Source organism: Panicum virgatum, chromosome 2N, assembly GCF_016808335.1.
Source record: "Panicum virgatum strain AP13 chromosome 2N, P.virgatum_v5, whole genome shotgun sequence".
NCBI lineage: Eukaryota > Viridiplantae > Streptophyta > Magnoliopsida > Poales > Poaceae > Panicum > Panicum virgatum.
The window spans coordinates 24,220,971-24,244,098 of NC_053146.1; the positions used below are offsets into that span (position 1 = coordinate 24,220,971).

The 23,128-nt window shown below is 47.9% G+C and overlaps 1 protein-coding gene across 1 annotated transcript; it reads right to left on the reverse strand.

Annotated features, from left to right (window-relative positions):
• Positions 1-5,743: 5,743 nt before the first annotated feature.
• On the reverse strand, positions 5,744-8,599 carry LOC120660105 (pentatricopeptide repeat-containing protein At1g79540-like). Its single transcript, XM_039938462.1, has one exon. It carries the CDS (start codon positions 8,474-8,476, stop codon positions 6,083-6,085), a length of 2,394 nt encoding a protein of 797 aa, XP_039794396.1. The 5' UTR covers positions 8,477-8,599; the 3' UTR covers positions 5,744-6,082.
• Positions 8,600-23,128: the final 14,529 nt, after the last annotated feature.

The window sequence follows — 23,128 nt, forward strand, 5'->3', positions numbered from 1 at the left end:
TGCCTCTAGGGCATATTTCCAACAACTGGGCGTCCAATGGCTTGGCACGCTTAGCCCTATCCTATGGGACTTCGCGAGGCACACCATGTGCTTCACGCGTGCTGGGCACTCCATCACCTGGCGCGGCCTGGACGCCACGCCGGGACTCTCCTCGGCGACCTTCATGAGCCGTGACGGTGATCTGCTAGACGCCCTTCTGGAGGAGTTTGAGTCCCTCTTCGCCGAGCCCCAAGGACTCCCTTCGGAGCGTCATCTCTCCCACCGGATTCGCCTCAAATCGGGGGCCGACGTCGTGGCGGTTCGTCCATACCGCTACGCACACGCCCAGAAGGACGAACTCGAACGCCAATGTGATGAGATGTTGCGCCTGGGCATCATTCGGCGTAGTTCGTCGGCGTTCTCCTCTCCGGCTCTGCTGATTCGCAAGCGCGACAAAACATGGCGATTCTGCGTGGATTACCGCGCGCTCAACGACGCCACCATCAAGGACAAGTTTCCCATCCCTGTGGTGGAGGAGCTGTTGGACGAGCTGCGCGGGGCGCGGTTCTTCACCAAGCTGGACATGCGCTCCGGCTATCACCAAGTCTTGATGCACCCCGCCGACGTCGACAAGACCACGTTCCGCACTCACCAGGGCTTGTTCGAGTTCCTCGTGATGCCGTTCGGCCTCACCAACGCGCCCGCGATGTTTCAAGCAATGATGAACGACATCTTGCTGCCGTACCTACGCCGGTTCGTTCTTGTTTTCTTCGATGATATCCTGATTTATAGCTCATCATGGTCGGATCATCTCTGCCACGTTCGCACGGTGTTCCGCACGCTGCAGGACCACCAACTCTTCCTCAAGAGGTCCAAGTGCGAGTTCGGGCTCTCCTCCGTGGCGTACTTGGGACATGTCATCTCAGAACATGGCGTCGCCGTGGACAAGTAGAAGGTGGACGCCATCTTATCCTGGCCGGTGCCGTCCTCCGCTCGTGCAGTGCGGGGATTCCTTGGCTTGGCCAGGTACTACCGTCGCTTCATCCGCGACTACGGCTCCATCGCTGCTCCACTCACGGCGTTGCTCAAGAAGGAGGGGTTCCGTTGGAACCAAGACGCGGAACAGGCGTTCCGAGCTCTGCAGAGAGCTCTCACGGAGGCGCCAGTGCTGCAGCTCCCGGACTTCGACCGCGACTTCGTCGTCGAGTGCGACGCGTCGGGGTCCGGCTTTGGCGCCGTTCTTCACCAGGGTGACGGCCCACTCGCGTTCTTCAGCAGGCCCATCGCCCCTCGTCACGCTCAGCTCGCGGCGTATGAACGTGAGTTGATTGGCCTCGTTCAAGCTGTTCGTCATTGGAGGCCGTACCTTTGGGGTCGTCGGTTCGTCGTGCGCACCGATCACAGGAGTCTGTGTTTCCTCCTGGATCAACGCCTTACGACCATTCCTCAGCATCAATGGGCTAGCAAACTCTTGGGTTTTGACTTTGTGGTGGAGTACAAACCAAGTTCTCTGAACGTCGTGGCCGATGCTCTCTCTAGGCGTGAAGAACATTCCGGTGAACTGGCGGCATTGTCGTCTCCTCGCTTCGCGGTGTTTGATCAGCAGCGTCAGGAGATCAATGGGAATTCTAACCTCTCGGCCCTACGTGATGCAATCAGTGGAGGGGTCAAGCCCGTGCAGTGGTCTGTGGTGGACGGGTTGATTCTGTTCAAAGGAAGGATCTTTGTTTCGCCATCTTCTGATCTGCTGCTGTCCATTCTGGAGTCGGTTCATGGCGCTGGGCATGAGGGTGTGCACAAAACGGTTCATCGTCTGCGAGCGGACTTTCATGTGCCAAATGATCGGGTGGTTGTGCAAGACTTTGTGCGTGCTTGCTCCGTGTGCCAACGCAACAAGAGTGAGCATCTGCAACCAGGGGGTTTGCTGCAGCCGTTGGAGGTGCCGTCTACTGTGTGGTCTGACGTCGCGATGGACTTTGTGGAGGCTTTGCCCAAAGTCAATGGGAAATCAGTGATCTTGACGGTCATCGATAGATTTTCAAAGGCAGCACATTTCATTGCTCTTTCTCACCCGTACACAGCAGTGTCAGTCGCAAGGGTCTTCTTTTCTGAGGTGGTTCGGCTGCATGGGTTTCCAACTTCAATTGTGAGTGATCGTGACCCAGTCTTCACTAGCTCGTTTTGGAGTGAGTTGTTTCGCTTGTCGGGGGTCAAGCTGCAGTTTACTTCCGCCTTTCATCCTCAATCAGATGGTCAGTCGGAAGCTGCCAACAAGATCATTGCGATGTACTTAAGATGCCTTACTGGTGATCGCCCCCGTAATTGGCTTGAGTGGCTGCCGTGGGCTGAGTTCTGTTACAATACTTCCTATTAGCAATCTCTGAAAACCTCTCCTTTTCATGTGGTGTATGGGCGACCCCCTCCAACCATTCGTTCTTATGAACATGGTGATACTCGTCTACCAGCTGTTGATCAAGCTATGCAGGACAGGGATGAGTTTTTGGCTGAGGTCAGAGATCGTTTGGAGCAGGCTCAGCAGCATTACAAAGCAATTTATGATTGGCGCCATCGTCCGGTGGTGTTCTCGCCTGGACAGTGGGTTTGGCTCCGTTTGTTACACCGACCAGCTGCCTCCCTAAACATTCGTGGTCGAGGAAAGTTGGGTGCTTCTTTGGCCCCTTTCAAGTGCTAGACCGTATTGGTGATGTTGCCTACAAGTTGGCCCTGCCTGCAGGGTCTCGGATTCATGATGTGTTCCATGGCACGCCTCCTGCTGAGATTCCTCCATTGCCTCAATTGCAGCATGGCCGGGTGGTGCCTGAACCGGAGTCTGTGATCAGAAGTCGCCTAGCGCGAGGACAACGTGAGCTCTTGGTGCGTTGGAAAGGGGCTCCAGCATCAGATGCGTCTTGGGTGTTACTTGACTTCCAGCAGCAATTTCCAAAGTTCCAGCTCGAGGACGAGCTGCTTCTCCAGGGGGGGGGGGGGAGATACGACGCAAGGCAACAGAAGAGTCCAAGGCAACAGAAGTGTCCTAGTTGGTTTAGATTAGATTGGTTCGGTTAGTTTGTTTGAGTTTGTTACCCGGCTTGGCATAATATAAGTCATGAACTGGGATTAGTTTTGGCATCGAAGATTGTATCTAAACATTGGCCGGGCTCCTGCCTCCTTGCTGCGCCGTGAGCTTCAGCCATAGCTCTGGCGCGCCGACGAGGTCCAGGGCCATGGCCGCCTACCTCCTTTGAATACAATTTTTGCAACGTTCCTCCTACCAACTCCCATCCATCCCTAGCCCGTGACAAGTCAGGTCCGAGAAAAGCCTCAAGAGGCAGAAAACAAACAAAAACATAAAAAAGGAAAAAAATACGCCTCAGAAAACTCGACCAACGATCTGGAAATTAGCTTATGTCAAGCATGAAGGAATCAAAAATAGATACACCACCCTTTTTCATTTCAGACAAGAAATGCAAACAAAGGTATAAAAAATCCACTGCAAATGTATCCCACTTCTATGTTAAGGCATATCTCATATACTGAAAATAATCAATCTGCATGCATATAATCAAACTCTACTATGCTATGTTCCTTACGTAACTAAAACTGCTTGAGCCATTATCTATCCAGAAATGTCATAAGATGCCTATTCTGTATAAGATAGCTGAGAAAACTGCAAGCTTAAAAATTTCCTAACAAATATTATGTTGTGAATTCTGACAGAAAGTAAAGCAAAAATCGAACAAACATACATGTATCATAACCAGAGTAACACAAAACTACAGGTATTCAGACTTATATCACGGAACTACAAGTTTGATTCCTTGTTTCACAAACCCAGTTCTGCCGATCTTTCATATCTCCCTCTAGGGTGGCCCACATGCAGAGAGAGACACAATCTAACTTGTATGCCTCAGCTGCCAACAAAGGGCAAGGGTGTAACGGTGTAGAGCTTGCATGGCAAAGAGGTTGCGACGCAAGCAAACAGACCAGGGTCCTGTTTAGGATAGCTGTTCTGATAATTGATTTTCAGATAAGAAGGATTTTCTGAGAAGCGGCCTTGAGAATTTGCTGTCCGAAGAAACTGGGGGTTTGGCAATCCTGATTTTTGTTGGTAGATTGTCCATTCTAAATGTAAATTGACCTATAGGCCTTCGAAACTAATGATAGCTCATTTGTTTCATGAAAACTAAAATAGCTCATTTGTTTCATGAAAACAAGGACAAGCCATTCTGGACACTATTTTGGTGATTTATAAAACATTAATTTTGTTACAAAATGTGTACAAAAATTGAGAATGAAAATACCATCACATTAATGAGAAATGGAACAAACAAAAAAGAGTATGACCTGGAGGATCTTGCAACTAAATCGTGTAGCTAAAATTACATGTATGTGCAGTCCAGGGCTTGCTTTGCATCTGCTGATCAGGCCTCCGCTTGCCGGTGGTCTCTTTCTAGGCTGCTATATCTTTGGCCATACAAGAGGATAGAACAGAGCCGACAGAGAAAAAGTAGCGAATACGAACCTCCCGTTAGACACACCCTCAAACGAAAAGACCCTGACGCTCGCATGATGTATTTTCCCTGTACCTGCTCTCATTTTGGCAGCTGAAAGTGTAAATGCTAGATCACCTCTTCTCACTGCATGTGGGCCAACCGAGAGATACATAACAGGTGTTTTGAGAATTGTGCATTGCCTCCAAGCAAACTACAGCGGAAGCTCAATGGATATGAGAAGGCTTCATTTTAATTGCCATGTAATTGCATAATAGGCAAGCTGCGGCATCAGGTCATTTTTTTCCTGCAAAGCACCGTATCCAGCCCACTCGCATCCTTGAATGGTGATATGCTAACAAGTTTGACCACAAAAAAAATCGCTGAGAAAGGAAAAAAACTGTTAGTTTCTGTAGTTAGCAAATAGTAGTAACAACTAACAAGATCGGCAAAAAAATGATGACAACTTACAAGGAGCTCAATCAAATTTTATTACTAGCCCTGCGTTTGCATGAGGCCATCACATGCTTGATGTAGCTGAGGAGCAAAATTCCTTGATGCGCAAAAAATACCACAATTAAGTATCTGCACAATGAAGTTTTATTGCAAAAAAGAAACAGGGATGATATTAAAAAAAACGCCTCGTTGTTAAAGTTAAAACAGAGCTGACGGGTATAAAATCCACTGCTGGAGATGAGAAACCAGTGAATCACACCCTATTACACTGTTTTACCTAAAAAAACTGGTAAAGATCGAAACTTCAGGTACAGATCAAAACTTTAGCATACATCAAGAGGGCACTCTGTAGTCCTACAAGAACACTAGAAAAAAAAATTAATTGACTGGTTCTGTATACCTCGAGAATGAAAATATATAGAGAGGGAATATATAATGTCTAGTTCTGTATCAAACCAACATATAACAAGATTTAGGATTTCATCAGTATCTCAATAAGAGAAATATCTTTTGACTCTAAATAGCATAACTATAGCACATATATCAATACAAAGAAAGAAGGGTGCTTTTAAATGCAGAGGAGCTTATGAAATAGGCAAGCTAAGGAAGCAACCCCACTGGTCAACTTTTACTGCAATGCATTGTATCCAACTCAATTTCACCACCCTAGTGATCAAAACATTAACCGGTTTGCTAAATCAAGAATAATATAGAAAGCAAAAAAGAAATGCTAGTCTCTATAGTAAATAAAATTGTAACAAGTTCAACAAAAAATGCATAAGAACTTATAAGCAGCCGAAATATTAATACGAGGCTTGTCAAAGCAGGAGAGAATGAATCATATTATTGATTCAGCTAAGAAAAAAGCAAGATTTTGCTACAGTACCAAAATGTTTCGGCCACAACTAAGTAACTGCATAAACTTTAAATGCAGAGAAGTCCCAGGAGGGTATGATACTGTGCAGGGTATCAACTTCTTGCCTCATTATTGAAGTTACAACTGAATTGGTGGGTTACAAAATCCACTACAAGAGCTAAGAAATCAGTGAATCAAACCCTACTTTGGGGTTACCTAAAACAAATTGGTACAGATCAAAACTCCAAAACATCAGCATCCCTCTTGAGGCCTCTTAGCCCTATAAACACTACGTATATTTCTATTGACTGTATAACAAACCTTTAGTAGGCTCACGAAGATATGAATCCATATCATATCCTACAAGATGCATTCGCCATGCAAGTGCCTGCGCGTCCTTTCTTCTATGACAGATACAAAGATTCCTAAGTAACCGGTTGCCAACAGGTTGTGACATAATGAAGCGTTTTCTCAATGTATAGAGCATAACATCAACTGCAGCATTTAAATTTCTTTCCCAACATAGGTATTTGGTAAGAAGGGAACAGCAAGCTGGTGTGACATCAATGCCTAACTCCTCAAGTATACGAAAAATCTTGAGGGCATCATCTATTCTCCTTGCTTGACAGAGGCCTATGAGCCAAATAGTGTAAGGACTTGAGGTTATTGAACCATGCTCTTGGTCTATCTTGATTAGCTCCCTAACTGCTTCGTCCAGGGAACCATCTTCAAACTTTTTCCAGGCACTAGCAATAACTTCATCTTCGGCTGAGAGATTGTACTTTTTGGGCAGGTGATCAAACCATAGGTTGATTGCTTGTGATAATTTCTGCTTCCTGCATAGTGATTTCATCATGCTATTGTAGATTGGCAAACTAGGGGTGGCACCACTGTGTAACATGTCCTGGAACAACATCATTGCATCATTATCTCTGTGTGCCCTCAACAGTCTATCAATAAGAGTCCCATAAGTGAACTCATCAGGAGTGAACCCCTTGAGTTGGAGCTCTTTGAAGAGCCTAAGTGCTCCATCAAGATTCCTCACTTTACACAGTCCATTTATCAGTGTGTTATATGTGACAACATCAGGAACTACACCACTGTCTATTATACTTCGAAGAAGCTTGTAAGCTTTCAGCACCTGCCCAGACTGACACATACTGTCAACCAGCTTCTGCAGGCCCTCGCTGTCCCTCACCTGGTTTGCACCAAGTGTCAGTCGAAGGAATAAGGAAGGGTTATTTCCCATCTCCATCTTATAAAAAAGCATCCGAGCTTCCTCAAGCCTGTGTGCCCCGTAGAGCCCATTGATAAGCGCATTGTATGTCATAACAGTTGGATGGCAACCAACTTTCCCCATCTCATCAAAAACCTGCAATGCCTCGTCTACAAGTCTTTTCTTGCACAGCCCACATATCATGATAGTGTGAGTAGTGGTGTCCATGACCACATTATTCTGCGCCATCTCTGACCTCAACGAGCGAGCTCCATCCAGATCACCAGCATCACAGAGGGCCTTCAGCAGCGTGTTATAGCAGAAGGTGTCAGGAGTAAAACCTTTCTCTTTCATCTCATCCAGAAACATGAAGGCATCCTTGATTCTTCCAGCCTCTGCGCAACCACGAATCATTACAGTATACAGAACAACGTCCGGTGAGACATCAGTCTGTTCCAACATCTCCTTGTACCACTTGAATCCCTCGTCGTGCCGTCCAGCCTGGAACAAACCATCAATCAAGCAGCTGTACCCCTTCAAGCCAAGCACAAATTCCCCAGTACCACAGAATACCTCAAGCCGCTGAATGGCCTCATCAACCCTACCAGCCTTGCATAGCCCACTAATGAATGCATTATAGGTGACCTCATCGGGCGGACACCCTTGATCTTTCATGGAGTGCAGCAGGTCCTCAGCTTCCTTGAGCTGCCTGGCATTGCACATCGACGACAGTAAGACAGTGTGCGTCTTGACATCAGGCACGATCCCCCTCTGGAGCATTTCATCAAACAGCTTGAGCGCGTCCGCCGCAGTTCCCCGCTTGCAAAGGCCATCCATGAGCACATTGTACGTGGCCCTATTGGGCGGGCAGCCAGTGGTGACCATCCTGTTATAAAGCGCCAGGGCAAGGGGAACAACACCGCTGTCAACAAGGACCCTGAGGACGGCATTGTAGACGAAGGCAGTGGGGCGGCACCCGAACTCGCCCTCCATCCGGGAGAAGGCGTTGACCGCCTCCTGGTGCTGGCCGGCGTGGGCGTGGGCGAAGACGAGAGCCTCGAATGCGGCGGCGGGGGGCCGGAGGCCAGCGGCCTGGGCGTCGGCAATGGCGTCGTACATGGCAGCGTCGGCGTCGGTGGCGAGGAGGATAGGGACGACGGCGCGGGAGTGGAGGAGCGGGGAGCGGAGGCGCGGGGAGAGCGCGGAGAAGAGGAAGAGGCGGAGGCGGGATGCGGGCGGGAGCGCGGCGCAGAGGAGCGCGTCGGCGACGGAGTGCGGGGTGAGGCGGCGTGAGAGGAGGGAGAGGCATGGGAGGAGGGCGGGGAGCGACGGCGGGAGCGTGGAGAGGAGCGCGTGGAGGGCGTCGGCGGCGTCGAGCTCCGCGGCGAGGGGAGGGGCGGAGGTGTGGATGGGGGCGGGGCCGGAGAGGAGGGGGAGGGGGAGCGGAAGGAGAGAGCGTGCCGCCGCCGCACATCTCATAAGGTCATCGAGGTGGATCGAGGCGGACGCAGGAGGAGGCAGATCGCGGCGGCGGCGGGTGCAGGAGAGGCAGGAGGGGTAGTGCGCGCGGCGAAGGCAAGGGAGAGGGAGGGCTTCGCTGTTCGCTGGATGAACTGGTTTACTGGTTTTTCAAAGTCCCTGTCACATCAAAAAGAATTTTACTATTTTATAGTATTAAATAAAATCTGTTTATAAATGTTTTTTTACAGCTGAGTGCTTTTTTGCGAGACGAATCTAATGAGCCTAATTAATTCATAATCTGCTACAGTGATGCTACAGTAAACATTCGCTAATCATAGATTAAGATACCTCATTAGATTCGTCTCGCAGTTTAGCCCCAGAGTTCTACAGTTAGTTTTATAATTAACATTTATTTAATACTTCTAAATACTAAAAAGTTCCAGGGACTTAAAAAAAGTCCCTGGAACCAAACAACCCCTTAGTTGTCTTTTTTCCTTCAAAAAAAATTGATTGGACAAAACCCACAAATCTATAGAAAAATAGAGCAAACCCCAGTAAAGCAGCTTTGATCAAATTTATAGGATTTCACCCACAAGTACAAAGTCCACCTTTTTCTGTCCTAGTTAAATTTAGCTAATTTTGACTAAATCTATAAAAAAAATAGACCAGTTGTTATACTAACCAACATATGCACTATCAACATATTTCATGGTAGATTCAATAAAATAAATTTGGCATTATAAATGTTATTGTTTTTCTATAGATATGGTTAAAGATGATTAAGTTTGACTTAGAACAAATCTAATGCGACATGTAAATAAAAAATAGATCAATTGCTATACTTAGAACATCACATGATTGTTTTAAAATATATTAATAGGTTTTTATTTAAATTATTAATATAACACTATCAATAGAGAATAGAGATCCAAAAGAGCCATTTTTAGCGTATCTTTAACATTTTGAATCCATTTAAGTATTCTTAGTACCATTTTGATTATTACAATGTGTAAAACTAGTTTTTAAACCTTTTGTCTCTATGTTTCAATTATTGGTGTACTATTTTGATCTATTTCCATTATTTGTTTCTATGTACTTATGTGACTTGGCTTATTCGTGACGAGTAGACAAGGAGCAATTCGAGAACTTCCAAGAGCAAGAATTCGAAGAATCTGAGTAGCAACAACTGACTGAGAAAGACAATCATATTCCTTGATCATATTTTTATTTCAATAACTATTTATTTATTATACGCTTGCTTGCATTAATTTGATGGGTTCCGATTATATACTTAGTGCTTATCCATATCTTTGAATAGCTGAGTTATTTTAATAAAGATCTTTTGGGTAGCTTGCTTAGTTGCTAAACTATAGATGGTTTATGAAAACACTATATTTAACACATGACTTGTCTTTTGGAAAACTTTATGACGATTTGAGAATGATAATTAATTTGAATCATGGAGCGACCATCTGGGAAAACAACGCAACCACAAAAACTATATGGCTCTGGTCTTGGCTGACTACTTAGATTTCTCAAGTTTGTTAGTAGCTCACCGAAAGGCGCAAAATGGAGAACTAGGTTCAAGAGGGGTACTTTGCATGTCAAAGGGGTTTGGTATACCTACGGGATACGCTCGATTTGGGAGAGGGTGCACTCGTCTGGCGGCTGAAACCCTAGCCTGCTACTACTGGTTAGAGAGTCTTTGTAAATGCATTGTAGTGCACCCTTGCAGTGATACCTTGGAAGTGTAATGAATGTGCCTGATCAGCATTGCATAACGGGTAACACGACTTGTGGGTAAAGTGTGCGACCTCTGGAGAGTGAGAATTGATATATACGTGCTCACAATTAAGAGCGGCTTGGATCCTCACATGATAGATTAAATTGAAATTTTGTTATAAGTTAGTTACTTATTGTCTCAATGTTTATTTATTACTCAAGAAATTCTTTATTTTCATAAATGTGGGCAATATTCACTTATGACTTAGTAAATACGTTGTTAACTTCAACTGTTATTTAAAATGTTTACCATTTTATTTCAGCCGGCTGTTGGTATTTCTTAACGTTCATAGATAAGATCCGCAAGCACGGAGATACCATTGTAGCATTTCACCCGTGAATATTCAGGGTATCGTATTTTCATGAGGAACGAAGGTATAACGGTCTTCTAATTAGATTACCCTTGGAAGATAAGAGACAGAGTGGCCTTAGGGTAGTGTGGTTCTTATCTAAAGTATATACTCAAGGAAAGATAAACTCAGGCTCTCACTACTCATTTACTTCGGGCACCGGCACTCATCTGGTCTGCCAAGCGATTCCGGTATCAAGCTCTATTAACCATGCCCGGACGTGGGGGAGTTCACTAACCACGAAGCAACTTCGCAGCAGACGGACAGGGCCGTCACTGCCTGCCGTCTACCCCTCTACACCGTGGGACTTGGAGCAAACAAAGGTAATCTAGGGCCTAGACACCATGTCCAATCCTTCGATTACTACTTTAGCATCAATCAGGGTTTACTTGTCTTTATCAGGGGTCCTCTACTAGAGTATCCGCTACGAGAATGGACGATGAACCTGCAAACGAATGTGAACAAGAGAGTAACTTTACTAAAAACTCACCAATAGACTAACTCGGATACTTACTCAATTGGATCGTATCCGTCGAGGTACCAAGTTGAAGAGACGCCGACAAGTCTGGCTCTTCTCCGCACTTCCTCCTCACACACCTCCTAAGCTAATGATACAAGTGGGTGGAGTCCCTCTACTCTTCTCGTCCAAATGAGTTTTGTGGAATGAATGGTTCTAATGAGTGGGTGAGTAAGGCCCCTTTTATAGCCCAAGAGGTCGTTTCCGTCAAAACTAATAAGGAAACAATATCTCCCACGCTTGAGGTTGAGTAGGCGCTACTCCTTGCCAAAACACACATGGACAGGTGCTTGTCCTTGTTCGGGCGACCCTGGGGGTCGGCCGACCCCAGGTGGCACCTCCCCAGCTCTGCCTTCTCTGGTTGACTGACAGGTGGGCTCTGACCTTATCCATTGGGTGCATATGCCTTGGCACTCCCGTTTTCTCTGGTTTGTGGGCCCATCTTGCAAGTGTCACAAAGGTTGTATGATCTTCTGTGCATTTTCCTGTGTTTTGCGTACACTTCTTGGGGTATGTGCCCATGGGTGCCTGCATAACATATCTCACCAAAACTTGTGGAAATTGTTAGAGTTAAATCCCCTATCTCTAGTTTTGGTGGTTAATTCAAGGTTAAGCGATGTAGATAATGACAGTTGATTTTGCACTTAAGGACTGCCAACACCGGCCATTGTCCTTGTATTAGGCTTACATGTCATTTATTTTCCTAATATACTTGCTGAGTACCAACCATAAGTACACTCACATTTGCTAAATCAACACTATTTTGAACACGACCAATTTGAAGATTTTCCTAATGATAATCAGGATTACTAGGCGTATGCTCCCCTAGTAGGCTACCTGTGGAGTTTGAATGATCTGCTGCTAGAATAAATGTGAACTAAATCATTTTATTTATAGTTATGACTTTGGTTTGGTTTGTAGTAAATAAATGCAGTACATTATCCTATTGCTATTGTTATTCACTTTCGTCGTCATATGGGCCCAATTTTGATACTGGCACATATATGATTTATCGCTCGATTTATCTCTTCAAAATCGGACGTGATAGTTGAATAAGTATTAGGTGAAGGAGTTTCGGTTTTATATGGATGCTGCTCAGGTTAAAGACAATGGTACTCCAATTAGGTAGGTATTATTGTTAAGCATGTCAATACTTGTGACGTCCCGAAAAAATCACCAAAATAAATCACTCGCTAAAAATAATTTTCAAAATCTTTTTCGTCGCTGAGCTCGAATCGCCTCAAAATCTTTTCCGTCTGAGTACCCAGTGTCCCGACATCTTTCCCGGCAATCCCGCCGTCCCGACACCAGTACCAATCGCCGTCCTATTCCCTTTTCCTTTCTCTCGTTCCGCGTGCTCGTCGTCGACCGGCCGAGCGTCGCAGCGCGCGCGTGGCCGACCACCGCCGCGAATCGCGCCAACAGCTCTCTCTCCTTCCCCCTCTCTCTTTTTCTTTTTTTTCCTTTTTCCTTTTTCCTTTTCCCTTTTCTTTTTCTCCCTCCTTCCCTTTCTTCCTTCTCCCTCCTCCTCCTTTCCTCCCCTACGAGCAGCGCTGTAGAGCAGAGCTGAGCTTGAGCCTACGCCGGCCATCGCCCTCCCCGCTGCGCGCCACCACTTACCTCTGCCGTGCCATCAATTCGCCACCACTACAAGCCACCGCCCCTTCCTGCTCGTCTCGTCGCCCGCGCCCGCCCCGGCGAGCCGCCCTCGCCACACACCGCTCGAGCAGAGCTCGGCGCGCCGGCCACCGCCCCCCTGGCCCCCACCTGCGCCGCCCCCCTCCACTTGCTGTCCTTGCCACTCGCCCCGTCCCGTCGCAGGCCGTGCCCCCTTGCCGCTCCGCGACGCCGAGCTGGGGCTGCCGACATTAAAGCTCGGAGCAGAGCTTGCCCCGCCGGCCACCACCACAGCCCCCTCGCCCCGCCCTCGCCCGGCCTATAAATAGAGCTCCCCGCGAAGCCCTCAGCCACCCCGGCCTCTCCCACCCCCACGCGCCCCCTCTCCTCAGCTGCAGCGCCGCCGCCACGGCCGCTAGGGCCGGCCGCCTCCCGCTCCCGTCGCCCCACCCCCTCACGTCGCCCCGGCCCGAGGTGAGGCCGGGAACGGGTTCCCCGCGGCCCCGTTCTCCTTTTGCCCCCCTCCATGACTGCCGCCACGCCCCAGGCCGCCGGCGACCAGGGCGCCGCCGCCCTCCCATGCCCCTCCCCTGTTTCGGTCAAAGGGGAACGGGAGGAGGAAGATGAAGGGGGCATTTTGCCCAAAACCCCCTCCCCTTTCCCCTTTTTAATTAAGAGCCCTCCCTCTCTTTTGTCCCTTTTACAAAGAAGGCCTCTCTTATTTCCTTTAATAAATAAGCCCCTCCACTATATAAAATATTTATGAGTAGGTCCCTGCCTAATTTCCAGAATAGCCCGAATCTTTTCCAAAATTCTATTCAAGTCTTGTCACTCCCAGAAATAATTACAAATAGGCCCCCGGATCCTTATGAAGCCCCTAAACCCCTCTTCGGCCTATCATTTCATGCGCCAAAAATCCCCCGTTTGCCCCGAAACTTTACCACACCATTTCTAACATAATTCCGGCCATGCCATTAAGATATCTCCCAAAAATATTCTTTCTACCATCGTTTCATAAGTTATTCCTGATTCGAGCTCAACGATAAAATGTTTATTTCTTTTTATTTATTGTGTGTTTGTTTGTGTGCGCCGTAGATCACGGAGTGACCGAGGACCAAGTTGATGTGTCATCTTGCCTAATTCAACTATTGTGCAAACCACTCGACCATTGTATGTGGCAACGGCTTAGCATAAACCCCACTAGTTAGTCTGATAGCCATCAGGAGAGCTGAGAGCAATGGGTGACCAAGGAGAAGGGATAAGGTCATGGTGACTTATGCCCCGGTTAAACCTCAGTGTGAGGTCAATGGCCCCTTGGTGGAGTCCGTGTTGATTAGCCAGGTCTAGCTAAGGTAGGTAATGGCTTTGATGGGATCTGCACCGACACTAAGGTGATCATGCTGTAGTACCCCACTTGTGGGTAAAGTTGCACACCTCTACAGAGTGTAGAACCTATTCGAATAGCCGTGCTCACGGTATTGAGTGAGTTACGGTTTGGTCACACAACTAGACTTTCGGAAAGGATGTTTTCATGGCGTGAGTTATTTTTGTAAGGTGTCCGGCAGTTGTGCCGTGAGCTACTGCGGATGAGGAGTCTGGTAGCATTTAAATTTGGATCCTTTGTGTAGGATCAACCCCACTCATTATTCGGTTAAGTGAGAAACTGCTTTAAGAAAACTTTTTTAAAAAAAACTAAACCCCTGCATGTGTAAAATCTAGCTTTACCGCAAATAAACCTCAGCCCTATCCTTGATTTATCCTGCGCATATCTGTGTTACCCCCTCTGTGGATGGGGTTGGACTTGTTGAGTACTTTTGTACTCACCCGATATATATTTTTGGTTTTTATTCAGAAGAAGATCCGGACTACGCTGTTGAAGACGTCGAGTAGAGGTTGCGTCCGAACCCTAACCTTGCCTGTGGTGTTGGCCCTCTGCAAGATGATTCTGCTGGCGCGATACTCTGAGCCCGAGCTCGATCCCATGTGGGTCGTGCTTTGGTGTATCACCGTAGCCTTTTTACTTCTTATTATCGTTTGTATCGAGTGTCCGCCTCCTCGGAGGTTTGTACGGTGACGTACCATCTGATGTAATAAATGTGTATCGGCCTCCTGGGACTGATATTTGTATCACATTTAGTCTCTACTTATGTGGGGATGCCTCAGGTGGTATCAGTGCTATACATTGGCCGTAGGACGTGACCCCTAGGATCGAAACCCCTTTTCTAAGCCTTTCCACATTAGAACTTTCCTTGCTTAATCCTTTTTCCACACAAACACTCACCAATGACTCTTACCTGTTCCAGATGGCTGAGGAAGGATGGCCCCTGGCCCTTTGCCAAGCTGCACCTGGCTTCCCCAGCCTTTTGATCAATGCCCTGGAGAGTCTTGGTGTTTCGGAACGCCCAAGGTACTACAGCAGGGAGTACGAGCACCATGGTACCCTTCGCTGCATGGTGATCCTGGTCATCGCCAAAAGTAACCGCTACCCAACATCCAGCCATGGCGAGTGACTACCACCGGGTTTAGGTACCGAGACACCTACCCCTTGGTCATCAGAAAGGCGCTCCGTTATTTGTGCCGTATTTTCGAGGAACATCTCGCCCCCACACAAATGAGGATCTTTCCTCCGGCCATCAGAACCCCAGTTTGGGAGGCTCGCATGAGAAGCCTGGAACGGCGCCGCCATGAAGAGGACCCCCTGTACCAAGTGGCTACTTACCTAGCCTCTTTGGATCAGCTCTTTGACGAGCAAGCCAGCATCCTGAGGGAGCAGACCCATCGGGCCGAGCAAGCAGAGCTCGCGATAAGAATGCATCAAATCCGGGTGGCTCAAGCCGAGGCAAGAGCCGCAACCGCGGTCAGTAGTGAAGCGGTTGCCCAAGAGAGCCTTAGGCAGGCTCGGGACCTGCGTATACAAGAATGGACCAGAAGTGGAACGCCAGTCCCGGCAATTGGAGAAACCCATGTCCTACTTGGTACGCCCATCATGGGATGGGGACCACTTTTTGGGACCCCACAAACCCCACCCGAGAATCCTGAAGGGCCTACTGCCGCCGTTGAAGGAGAAGCTGCTGAGCAACCCCTGGAAAATGGAGACCTAGAGAATGGCGAACAAGGACTGCTCATTCCCCTGGAGGATGTGAGTTCTCTTCCAAGGGGAGAACCCACTCAAGCCAATGAGTCTGCCTAAGTGCTAGTGACTGTCAAGGGATGAAGCTGTGTGGTCCGAAGTTAGAATTGTGCCCCCCTTCTTTTGGAATTGTGTACCCGGACGTGTAGTACGCGTTTTGGCCTTGCCCCAGGGTTGTACCCCCCTTGCAGTAATGAAGTTGTTTGTGCTTGATGCTTGATAGTCTGTGTGTTTGTTGTTAGTTGGTGTGTCTTCGGCAGGAGGTGGATTCTGCCTTTTCAAAAATACGAACTAAATAACTTAAACATCACTTAATCCTAATCCCAGTCTCACAAAAACTATATCCAATCTACAGATGGCTTCCCGACACGGTTCAAGAGCCTCCCGCAGTCGGAACTCTGCAGCCCCTGGCGCAAGAGGACCGCAAAATGGGCACGGACAGGACCCTCTCAGAGAACAGGAAGTGAACCAGGACGAAGGAGAAGTGCCACTGCCACCACCTCTACCTGTCGGAGACCTGGCATAGGCGATAAACAATCAGACCCTCATACTGGAAGCCCTGGCCAATGCCATCATCAATAAGCGGCCACGAGAGCAGACCATGAATGACAAGCTGACAACTTTCCTGAGAACCAAGCCACCCACCTTTGCCGGATCCAGCAACCCCTTGGAGGCAGATGACTGGCTTCGTGTGATCGAAAGGAAGCTCGAGCAATTCGAATGCCAAGACCGAGACAAAGTTCTTCTGGCAGCTCACCAACTCACAAGAACTGACTTAGCGTGGTGGGAGAATTACTGTGCCGCTGCTGAAGATGCCACCACCATCACTTGGAACGAATTTGTGAAAGAGTTCCGACGCTACCATCTCCCTGCAGCCACCATGAAGCGCAAGACGGATGAGTTCCACGAACTGCAGCAAGGGAGCATGTCCGTGGAAGAATACACCAACCAGTTCATGGAACTTGCCCGCTATGCACCAGAGGAAGTGGACAAGGATGAAAAGAAGTAGGACATGTTCAAGAAGGGATTAAGCCCAGAACTTCGGACCTTGCTTACCACTCAGATATACCCGGACTTCAATACTCTGATGAACATGGCCATTCTCACAGAAAGGGCCAAAGCTGAAGAAATGAAAGAAAACAAGCGTAAATTCCTGGAAAGCAAGGCCCGCCAGCAGAACCGCTTCCAGAGACCAAGAAGCTCCAGCTATATTGCACCAGAATCTCAGGCCCCAATGCAGTACCGGACCTAGTCCCAAGTGACAGGCTCCCAGGCCCCTAACACACAGTTCCGGAGCTAGAACACCATGAAAGCCCTGTAGAACAATGCCAGCCAAGTCACCACCAACAACAACAATGCTAGGGCCTGTTTCAACTGCCGTGAGACAGGGCATTACATTGCCAACTGCCCATATGCCAAAAACAAGCCTGCTGCATCAGCCTTCTCCAACTCGGTGAATGGGCCTAGGCCACCTGTATTCGGAGCCAACCGTGTCCCCGTCGGCAGCAACAATAAGGGCAACAACAATAGCCAGCAGCCTTATGGACGAGCCCGCGTCAACCACATCAACGCGCAGGAGGCTCAGGGTGCACAAGGAGTAGTACTTGGTGAGTTTCTAGTTAGCTCAACTCTGGCAACAATATTATTTGATTCTAGAGCATCACACTAATTGATATCATCCAGTTTTGTGGATAAACATAAAATACATACAGTACTACTAAAAACACCCCTATTAACCCGGACACCCGGATGTGACATCAAATGTCAACTGGGTTGTTTACGGGTAAGGATCATTTTAAGTGGGGTAGAATTTCTAGCAGACCTAGTAGTACTTAAGTCTAAGGGAATAGACGTGATCATTGGAATGGACTGATTGAGCCTACACAATGGTCTCATAGGTTGTGCTGACAAGGTAGTACACCTAACCAACTCAGATGGGATAGAAGTAACCTGCCATACACGGGGAAGTGGACCAAATCCAATGGTTTTCAGTATGGATGGGAAATCCCTAGAAGGAGTTCCAGTTGTAAATGAGTACCCTGATGTTTTTCCGGAAGAACTCCCCAGAATGCCACCAGACAGAGATATAGAGTTTGTCATAGAACTTATCCCCGGAACCTCTCCTATTGCCAAGAGACCCTATAGGATGGCAGCCTCAGAACTAGCAGAGATGAAGAAACAACTAGAAGAGTAACAACGAAGTGGTTAGATCAGGCCTAGTTCATCCCCGTGGGGAGCCCCAGTCCTATTTGTCAAGAAAAAGGATGGGAGTATGATGTTATGTGTAGATTACCGTGCACTGAATGAGGTTACCATCAAGAGTAAGTACCCCCTCCCCAGGATTGATGATCTTTTTGATCAGCTAAAAGGAGCCAATTACTTCTCCAAGATTGATTTGAGGTCAGGATATTATCAGCTCAAGATTAAGGAAAGTGACATCTCAAAGATAGCTTTTGTCACCCGTTATGGGCAGTTTGAGTTTACTGTGGTGTCATTTGGACTCACTAATGCACCTGCTTATTTCATGAACCTCATGAACAAGGTATTTATGGACGAGTTGGATAAGTTTGTCGTAGTCTTTATTGACGACATACTCATCTACTCCAAAAAGTGCTGAAGAGCATGAGCAACACCTTAGAGTGGTCCTGGAAAAGCTAAGAGCACATAAACTATATGCCAAGTTCAGCAAGTGTAAATTTTGGCTCGAGAAAGTAGCCTTTCTTGGTCATATTCTGACCGCAGAAGGAGTAGCAGTCGACCCTGAGAAAGTTGAGGCAGTTTCCAATTGGCAGCAGCCAACCAATGTTAGTGAAATCAAAATCTTTCTTGGTCTAGTTAGGTATTATCGGAGATTTATTGAAGGATTCTCCAAAATCGCCCGGCCCATGACGGAGCTGCTTAAGAAGGAAAAGAAGTTTGTTTGGACAGAGTCCTGTGAAAGGAGCTTCCAAGAATTGAAGAAAAGGTTGACGACCGCCCCAATGCTGACCCTACCGGATATCCATCGGGACTTTGTCGTCTATTGTGATGCATCCCGACAAGGTTTAGGGTGTGACCTTATGCAAGATGGGAAAGTGGTTGCATATGCTTCCCGCCAACTCAGGCCTCATGAGCAGAATTACCCAACACATGATTTGGAATTTGCAGCCGTAGTGCATGCCCTAAAAATCTGGAGACATTATCTGATCGGGAATAAGTGTGAGATATACACTGACCATAAGAGTCTGAAGTACATTTTCACCCAGCCGGATTTAAACTTAAGGCAAAGGAGATGGTTGGAATTGGTTAAGAATTATAATTTGGAAATTCATTACCACCCCGGAAAAGCTAACGTGGTAGCCGATGCCTTAAGTCGGAAATCTTATGGACCCAAGGATGCCCATCTGCAAGAGGAAATGGCACGATTAAATGTGCACATTGTCCCTCGAGGCTCCAGCCACAAGCTGAGTGTCCAACCCACCCTGGAGGACAGAATCAGAAAAGCCCAAGGATCGGACAAGGATTTAATGAGAATCCACAAACATACCGGAGAAAACAAAGCACCAGATTTTCGAGTAGACGAAAACGTAACCTTGTGGTACAAGAATAGAATTTGTGTGCCCAAAGAAGGGGACTTCTGGCAAATGATCATGGACGAGGCTCATAACTCGGCATATTCCATTCACCCAGGGTCCACCAAAATGTATTTGGATTTACAACAAAAGTATTGGTGGAATGGAATGAAGTCGGACATTGCCCAATTCGTGGCCCATTGCAACACATGTCAAAGGATCAAAGCTGAGCATCAGAAGCCAGCAGGATTACTACAACCCCTACCTATCCCAGTTTGGAAATGGGACGAGATAGGAATGGATTTTGTGGTAGGATTGCCCAAGACCTAGAGAGGTTATGATTCCATTTGGGTAATAGTGGACCGGCTCACCAAAGTCGCTCACTTCCTACCCGTACGGACCAACTATGGAGGAGAAAAGCTAGCCCAGCTCTATGTGAATAACATAGTAAAGTTGCATGGTGTGCCTAGCAAAATCGTTTTAGATAGAGGGGCCCAATTTACCTCTAAGTTTTGGAAAAGCCTGCATAAAGCCGTGGGCACAAAGTTGGATTTTAGTTCGGCCTATCACCCGCAGACTGATGGACAGACTAAAAAGGTAAACCAGATTATGGAGGATATGCTAAGAGCTTGCGTCCTTACCTATGGTAAGGATTGGGAACAGAGTTTGCCCAATGCTGAGTTTTCATACAACAACAGCTACCAAGCAAGCTTGGGCATGTCGCCTTTTGAGGCTCTTTATGGATGAAAGTGTAGAACCCCTTTGATGTGGTCAGAAGTAGGAGAACGTACACTAACCGGACCAGCTCTCATAAAAGGGGCAGAAGAACGTGTGGCTGAGATTAGAGAGAAGCTAAAAGCAGCTCAATCACGGCAGAAGAGTTATGCAGACAAGCGAAGAAGAGAATTATGTTTTGAGGTTGGAGATTTTGTATACCTTAAGGTCTCTCCGATTCGAGGAACTCGAAGGTTTCAAGTCCAAGGAAAATTAGTCCCTCGGTATATTAGACCTTACCGAGTAGTTAAAAGAGTTGGAGCGGTAGCCTACCATATTCAACTACCCGAGGAAATGCCAGATATACATCCGGTATTACATGCGTCTCAGCTCAGAAAGTGCTTGAGGGTACCTGAAGAAGAAATAGTACCAGTGGAAACAATCGACCTGCAAAAGGATCTTTGGTATCAAGAAGTGTCTGTCAAAATTCTGGACACTGTCACAAAAAGAACAAGGAACTCAGAAGTACGGATTTGCAGAGTGCAATGGAGCAGACACGGAGTAGAAGAAGCTACATGGGAAGGCGAAGATGCGTTAAAAAAGGAATTTCCCCATCTGTTCAGAACTCAGTCAAATCTCGAGGACGAGATTCATTTTAAGTGGGGTAGGTTTGTGACGTCCCGGAAAATTCACCAAAATAAATCACTCACTAAAAATAATTTTCAAAATCTTTTTCGTCGCTGAGATCGAATCGCCTCAAAATCTTTTCCGTTTGAGCACCCAGTGTCCCGACATCTTTCCCGGCAATCCCGCCGTCCCGACACCAGTACCAATCGCCATCCTATTCCCTTTTCCTTTCTCTCGTTCCGCGTGCTCGTCGTCGATCGGCCGAGCGTCGCAGCGCGCGCGTGGCCGACCGCCGCCGCGAATCGCGCCGATAGCTCTCTCTCTCTCCTTCCCCCCCTCTCTCTCTTTTTCTTTTTTTCCTTTTTCCTTTTTCCTTTTCCCTTTTCTTTTTCTCCCTCCATCACTTTCTTCCTTCTCCCTCCTCCTCCTTTCCTCCCCCGCGAGCAGCGCTACAGAGCAGAGCAGAGCCGAGCTAGAGCCTGCGCCGGCCATCGCCCTCTCCGCTGCGCGCCACCACCTACCTCTGCCGCGCAATCAATTCGCCACCGCTACACGCCACCGCCCCTTCCTGCTCGCCTCGTCGCCCTCGCCCGCCCGGCGAGCCGCCTTCGCCGCACACCGCTCGAGCAGAGCTCGGTGCGCCGGCCACCGCTCCCCCTGGCCCCCACCTGCGCCGCCCCCCTCCACTTGTTGTCCTTGCCGCTTGCTCCGTCCCGCCGCAGGCCGTGCCCCCTTGCCGCTCCGCGACGCCGAGCTGGGGCCGCCGCCATTAAAGCTCGAAGCAGAGCTTGCCCTGCCGGCCACCACCACGGCCCCCTCGCCCTGCCCTCGCCCGGCCAATAAATAGAGCTCCCCGCGAAGCCCTCGGCCACCCCGGCCTCGTCCACCCCCGCGCGCCCCCTTTCCTCAGCTGCAGCGCCACCGCCACGGCCCCTCGCGTCGCCCCGGCCCGAGGTGAGGCCGGGAACGGGTTCCCCGCGGCCCCCTCCTCCTTTTGCCCCCCTCCATGACCGCCGCCACGCCCCAGGCCGTCGGCGACCAGGGCGCCGCCGCCCTCCCATGACCCTCCCCTATTTCGGTCAAAGGGGAACGGGAGGAGGAAGATGAAGGGGGCATTTTGCCCAAAACCCCCTCCTCTTTCCCCTTTTTAATTAAGAGCCCTCCCTCTCTTTTGTCCCTTTTACAAAGAAGCCCTCTCTTATTTCTTTTAATAAATAAGCCCCTCCACTATATAAAATATTTATGAGTAGGTCCCTGCCTAATTTCCAAAATAGCCCGAACCTTTTCCAAAATTCTATTCAAGTCCTGTCATTCCCAGAAATAATTACAAATAGGCCCCCGAATCCTTACTAAGCCCCTAAACCCCTCTTCGGCCTATCATTTCATGCGCCAAAAATCCCCTGTTTGCCCCGAAACTTTACCACACCATTTCTAACATAATTCTGGCCATGCCATTAAGAGATCTCTCAAAAATATTCTTTCTACCATCATTTCTTAAGTTATTCCTGATTCGAGCTCAATGATAAAATATTTATTTCTTTTTATTTATTGTGTGTTTGTTTGTGTGCGCCGTAGATCACGGAGTGACCGAGAAAGAACCCGTCGGTGAGCAGTACCGCGAGCAGGTGTGCGAGGACCAGTACCGCGACCCCGAACCCGAAGCACAGTACCTCGATCAGGACCTCCCGGAAGGCTTTGAAGACGGCAAGTTCAATCTCATCCTTTGATTGCATATTTCGACCCAGTTTTATAAACACAACCTATTGGCATGTTTTACAAAATTGCATATGTTTTTACTGCTGAAAACATAGTTGGATAGCCACCCCTTGATTTGTTATGACCATTCCTTGACCACCTAGATTAATGTCTAAATATGATTTATTCTATTTGGATGTTAATCACTGCTAGAGCGCCGCTTAGGACCCGGTACTCGTTTTATCAAAAATGGTTACAACATGTTTTATAAAAAGGGAAATGTGTGAGGATTGAGAAAAGGAAAGTTGGGTTATAAAAGCATAGAATGTTAAGCTGGGATGGACGAATGTCATTTCTGTGTATATTGCCGTATTGGAGGCTGGTACCGTTATGGTAGAGCAAGGAGGTTGGGAGATATCCATCTTGTCACAATTAAGGACTGAGTTGATGTGTCATCTTGCCTAATTCAACTATCGTGCAAACCACTCGACCGTTGTATGTGGCAACGGCTTAGCATAAACCCCACTAGTTAGTCTGATAGTCATCAGGAGAGCTGAGAGCAACGGGTGACCAAGGAGAAGTGATAAGGTCGTGGTGACTTATGCCCCGGTTAGACCTCAGTGTTAGGTCAATGGCCCCTTGGTGGAGTCTATGTTGGTTAGCCAGGTTTAGATAAGGTGGGTAATG